This window comes from Pezoporus flaviventris, unplaced genomic scaffold (assembly GCF_033815535.1).
Source record: "Pezoporus flaviventris isolate CSIRO_AGI_PZ_B2104156 unplaced genomic scaffold, CSIRO_AGI_Pfla_v1 ptg000006l, whole genome shotgun sequence".
NCBI classification, from domain to species: domain Eukaryota; kingdom Metazoa; phylum Chordata; class Aves; order Psittaciformes; family Psittacidae; genus Pezoporus; species Pezoporus flaviventris.
Genome location: NW_026892554.1, coordinates 20817610 through 20823609, shown reverse-complemented (window position 1 = coordinate 20823609; position 6000 = coordinate 20817610). Strand labels below are relative to the sequence as shown.

At 52.8% G+C, this 6000-nt stretch overlaps 1 protein-coding gene across 9 annotated transcripts in view; it reads left to right on the top strand.

The window, feature by feature from the left end:
• Window positions 1-2190: 2190 nt before the first annotated feature.
• NEO1 (neogenin 1) overlaps window positions 2191-6000 on the top strand; it is a 187922-nt gene continuing 184112 nt past the window's right edge. For 8 of the 9 annotated variants that reach the window (XM_061447366.1, XM_061447365.1, XM_061447368.1 and 5 more), the window contains exon 1: window positions 2192-2431. In XM_061447366.1, the coding sequence (XP_061303350.1) occupies window positions 2317-2431 (115 nt within the window). In that variant the 5' untranslated portion in view covers window positions 2192-2316. Of the gene's footprint in view, window positions 2432-6000 lie in introns of all 9 variants that reach the window. The other variant, XM_061447364.1, reaches the window with a different exon arrangement.

Below are 6000 nucleotides of genomic sequence, written 5' to 3'. Positions count from 1 at the left end.
AGGACTGGAAGGACGGGTTCCTTGCTTGCCCTTCCTGCCTTCCGAGGCTTGGCATGGTCTGGAGCAGTCGGGAACTGGAACTGCAGGTCCAGCTCTGACTCCCACAGGCTTGGGCTGTGATGTGCTGGTAAGCCCCCCACTGAGCACAAAGAGGATCCTCAGGCGGGTTTTCCATGGTGGATTTTGAGGGAACACCTCTCACAAAGTGACCTTGTTTTCAGAATCCAAGATCCCAGACAGAAGGAATGAAAGAAGAAACGTTTATAATTTAACCCGAGGGGTGGATTTAAGATGCTTAAATTTCAGCACAGTGGTTAGTCTGGCACTATTAACAGTGACTGAAGGTAGGATTTTATGGTGGGAATTGCTAACCAGCTTTAATAGGAGTTATGCCACCAGCCCTGCCTTTTAATCAGTGCTTCAACCTTCTGTATAAATTACAGTTCTTTCCTGGTAATCCTTCTGGCATATCAGATATCCACGGAGCTCGGCAAGCATAATACGGCGAAACCCAAACATCCTTCTGAGGAGGTAATTACTCATCCTTGAGAAAACGCTCCGGGATATTTTTAGTGGAGGACAAAACCCCTGTTTCCTGACAGCAGAACTACAGAATAATGAAGTTTCACCATGAGAAGCACTCCAGACACCTGTATGGGCTGAGAGCTTGGGCTCACGGCGATGGTGCATCAGTCCTGCGTGTCGCGGAGTCTGTGCACGCACACCTGCGTTTGGTGCCCTGCAGAATGTGTCAGCGTCTGCCCCACTGCAAATCCCGCTGGATCAGGGGTAATTTCATGGGAATAGAGAGGCATCTGCACCAAGCAGGACTCTGTCGCCACAGGCACGGAGCGTAGCAAGGTGAATGTCCCTGAAATCCTTCCTTTCTGCCTTAGCAGGAGTCTCACTACCACGGCAGAGGCCTGTTTCTTTCGGAAACAAGTGATTTTAAACTAGTTTTAAACCATTTTGCAACACAATCACCCATTTTGGCGGATGGACCCGTGTTTCACCTCCTGCAGTGCCCCACGGGTTCACTTATCTCGTGGTTACTGCTTCTGGAGTCCTATGTAATTAATGTACTGGAAAGAGACAATTCAATTAGTCAATAATAAAATGAGTGAGGATAGCGGGCACATAGTAACAATGTAATTTAGTGGGCAACAAACTGAGATGGAAAAAATATCAGGGTACACTTCACATGATTAATGAAGGGGGAGTGTACGTTTATAGCCGTTTTTGTGTCCTCTGTCAGGATACAGCACCCAGCGGCAAGAGTGAACTCGGCTGGTGATGCTGCAGCATTCAAACGATCTGGATTTGAATGGCAAATGCTGTATAAAACTAATTACCCCCAGGAGGATGGAAACATTTCATTTGCCTTTTCGAAGTACGTTTGGTCTTTTCCTCACAGTTATTTATCCTCTGGCTTGTTGAGAAAGAGGCTCGTTGTGAAGGCCGCAGTCAGCGCGGAGCAGCGGGGACCTCCGCTCCCCACACACACCGAACAAGGTCCCGCAGGTTATTTTCCGGGGTCAGTGAGGTTTCCCTGCTCTCGGCAGCTCCGGAGGCCCGATCGCCGCCGGACCCCGGCACCACACTGCCCAGCGCGCCCCGCTGCGCCCGCACGGACCCCGCTCTGCGGCCCCGTGCGCGGCCACACCTGCGGATGTGCGCAGGGCCCCGGCTACGCGGGGGCAACATGCGGTCATGGCAGTGGGCACCGCCGCCGGGGGCACGGGCACGGGCACGGGCACGGGCACGGGCACGGGCACGGACCCCAAGCCGAAGCCGCGCCCGCCCCGGAGCCCCCTCAGGGGCTGAGCGAGGGCTTCCCGCTCCTCAGCGCCGGCTCCCGCCTCCCTCCGCGCATGCGCGCTGGTGTCACCGGCGGGCGCGCGCGCACACCTGGCGCGAGGGTCGGCGGCGGGAGCGGCGCGCGCGCCGGGGCCGGGGGGGGGAGGGGAGGGGAGCGGCGGGGCGCATGCGCGCGGCGGGGCGGGGCGGGGGAGGGGGGGTGTGGGCGGGAGGCGGTGAGGGGCGGGGCGCGCGGCGGGCGCCCCTCAGGCTCCGTGCGAGGCGGCGGCGGCGCTGGGAGCGGGACCGGCCCGCCATGGACTGACCGCCCGCGCCACCCCCGCTGCTCAGCGCGGCGGCTGAGGGAGCCCCGCCGCCCGCCCAGCGCCGCCGCCTCGGGGGTGCCGCAGGGGCTCGGCGGAGGAGCGCGCCCCGGCCGGCGGAGCGGGCAGGAGGAGCCCCCCCCCGGGGGAGGGGCTGGCGCTGGGTGCCCGGCTGCCGGGCGCGGGGAGCGGAGCGATGGCGGCGGGGAGAGCCCGGCGGCTCCTCGGCTCCCTCTGGATCGCCCTCCTCCTCGGGCAGCCGGACCCGGCCGGCGCCGCCGCTCGGAGCGGCTCCCAGAGCCTCCTCACAGGTGAGGGGCTGGGCGAGACCCTGTCAGAGGTGGCGGGGGGGGGGCCGCTGAGGGGGTGCGAGCCGTCGCGGTGGGGGGGCGGTGCCGGTCCGAGCGGGTCCCGGCGGCGCGGGGCTGCGGTCGGACGGTGTGGGCTCGGCTCGGCGCGGTGCGCGCACCAGCAGAGGCCACTGCTGCCTCCGCAAGCGGGCGGTCACCGCTGGCGCGGAGCGGGGGGGAGCGGGAGGCACCTGAACCCGGTTACCGCCGCGTGAACGCTGGAGCGAGTCACCTGCGGTCCGTGCTCTGCGGCCGGGAGCTCACCTGGGACGAGTGCGAGCTCCAACGGGCTCGCTCTGGGCTCGGAAGACCCGGCCGGTGTTACTGGAACCGGTAGGGACCCCTTACCGGAGAGGAGGTGTCGGGCAACCTGTGGAGAGAGCGGAACTTGACTGGAAGCTGCGCCGCAATAGCCCAGAAATGAGCGGTCTGGCAGCGGTTCAGCCGCTGTCGTTCTCACACCTTTTACCATTGTTACCTCTAACGATCCGTTATTGAATCCCGGTTCTTTATAGGCTACGGAAAACGTAATCTCATCCAGGTGAATGAAGCACCGGGTGTGCATGAGGAAGCTTTCTGAACACGCTCTTGTAAAAGGCTGTTAAACCATAGAAGGTTCCCCAGGTTTGCAGTGGTGTTGTCTGCACATTTTGCAAAATACTGACTTTGAAAAGTAACTTGTTATTTTTCCCCTTGTCAGCAACAAGCTAGTAGAGAGCTGAGAAGAAAACCTGCTCTTGAATGCTGAATGCTAGGTTTTCTTTTCAGATCCTCCCCTGTAGGCTGCATCCTGATAGTTTAAAAGCAAGCTCGTTGCAAGTGGGATTTGGAAAACGCTGCTCAAATGAGTGGTTTTTATCTTGGTGGAAAAGTGAGACTGGTTAAACTCTGCTATTAAATGGTGTAATTGTCTTGTTCCAAATCACACAGTAATGTCTGTGATAGTCCTCACCTAGGAATACTGCTGATGCAGCCAGGTACGCTGACTCCTGTTGACAGGGGATGTGTTTATTCTGTTACACTGTACAGGCTTTGCAGTTTCCAGGTCTGCAGCAGTTATTCTTTTGTATTTTAGAAAGTATTGTACTTGGACTCAAGGATCTACTGCATGTGTGTAATAGGTAGGTTACTTCTTGATGTGTGAGGTCTTTTTCAGTACTCGCTGCTCTGTGGAGAGCTCTCTGTAGTTATTGGGTTGGTTGCTCTTTGCTACGTTAAAAAATGCTTTATGGTTGAGGAATTCAGATTGATAGGTGAGGTTCTAGCTGTTGAAGTCAAATGTGGGAATTAAGTCAGCAAAGGGGAAGTGATATGCTAAAATATGGGACATAAAACCTTTGTTGAAGGTGGCTGTTTATCAGAGCGGGAATTCGGAAGCTTCCTTATGGAGGCCTTTGAAGTTGGAGTTGGTGAGCTCCTACTCTCTCCTCTTTCTGTTTTGTGACACGTCAATGGGTCTTGCCCTGTTTCTTCTCCGGTGAGGACCAGATGCCAGGCTTTCCCTCACCCTGAGGGTGTTGGTACTGGTTGTTTAGAGGGAGAGGCTTTCTTGATTGGTAGTCTTAATGAGGATAAGATCCTTCATGCATAATGATGAACTCCATTTGCATTTGTACTGTTTTCCACCTGAATATTCGTGTTTTTTCTTAATTGGAGGATGTTCCACATACTTTCATATTTGGCAGGTGGGAGAGGGACACTCAAGTCCTTCTTTGCTTGTAGGAGAGGAGGGAGTCTGGTACAGATACTTCACATCAAGCATGAAGGTAATCCCCTTTGTGTTTGAGATTCAAGTGTGACAGTGCTGCCTTCTGTCCTGTGTCATGTATGGAGCTTGATCTCTTTAGCATGCTCAGAAGAGGCTTGTTGGGTTGGTGTAAAGGGCTGGAGAGGCAGAGGAACTCCCAGTGTCTAGGTCTATCTGGAGTTGAGCTGCACGACTTGTGTCTCTGCTTGTACAGACTGCTCTGCTGCTTGCTGTGTCTGGAATGGTAGGGTTTTTAATGCCAAGAAGAAAAAAATGTTAATTTTGGTGTTGGTGAAGGGGACCTAAATGAGCAGAAATGATAGATTTGGAAGCCCATATTCTCTCTATGTAGCTGTGTATGTTTGGGTGACATTTGATTCCATCTGTAAATAACCAGTCATTGCTCTCTGAAGAAGAAAAGAGAGCAGCTGAATTATTTTTGGGGAAAAAAGTGTTTAACTTCATTTATTTTTCCATATAAACATCAGTGTGTTTTCTAGACTGGTTGGTTGCTTTGCAAGTAAGGTAAAATGAGCTACTGATGTTAGAATGGGGACAATATTTCACTTAGCTAAGGGAATAAACCCAAGAAAATCGGTAGTAGAGAAGGACCAAATTAAGCTAAATCCTGCCTCCTGTTAACTGTTCAAAACTCACCACAATTTTGATTTGTACAGTTTTGCATTAGTAAGTATATGATTGAAGTTGGTGTCCCCTTTTAATTTTTGATAGGAAAGCTGTGATAACCTATGCACACCATTAAGATTGCAAGGTAGATTATGCAGAAGTGGGAGTTTTGTTCTGTCTCTCCCTGGTATTTGTGAAGTCCTCAGAATCAACATGTATTTTGGTGTTACAGGATAAACTGGCAGTTTTGGAAGTTCGTGATCAAATGTAGTTAGAAACTGGGCATGAAAGCTGTGTGAGACTCAGAACTGCACAGGTGTGTTTAGCCACATGATTACAGATCATTGGTGCAGTGTGTGCTGTTCTATCATAGAATCCCAGACTGGTTTGGGTTGAAGGGACCTTAAAGCTCATCCATTCCCAACCCCTGCCACGGGCAGGGACACCTTCCACTAGAGCAGCTTGCTCCAAGCCCCTGTGTCCAACCTGGCCTTGAACACTGCCAGGGATGGGGCAGCCACAGCTTCTCTGGGCACCCTGTGCCAGCGCCTCAGCACCCTCCCAGGGAAGAGCTTCTGCCTAAGAGCTCATCTCAGTCTCCCCTCTGGCAGGTTCAAGCCATTCCCCCTTTGATGCTGCTTCTGAAGTGTGAGAAGTAAAGAAAATGGGAGCATAGATTGTCTGGGTTCCTTAGAAGCATAAGTCATAATTTGTTTCCATTTTGTGTGCACTTGATTATTTCTAAATATATCACAAGGTAAGTATAGGTTAGAAATATTCAGGTCTCGGTTACATCCCAAGTCACTTAAATGCAGGTCTCCAGTTGATGTCCCTGTTTCCTATAAATCTGGGATATGTCAGCCTCATGTGTGTGATCTGCTAAAAGCAATTTGACCACTTAGAGCTCCTGTGCTGCACAGAGCCCAACACCACTGCTTCTGGCACGTATAAATAGGCAGCAGTGGAAAGGTCTGATGCTGGAGCATGTTTCTTGCAAGGGTGAATAAATACTGTTCTAATAATCCTTGGCTTGAGATGCTTTTTGCTGAGGCTGTGGTGGTGCTTTGCTGCTTATCCCTGGCTGTCAGTGCCAAAGTGGCTTTTGCAGTGCGAGTTGTTTAAGAGAATGATTTGACTTGCTTATGAAGCTGTCCTA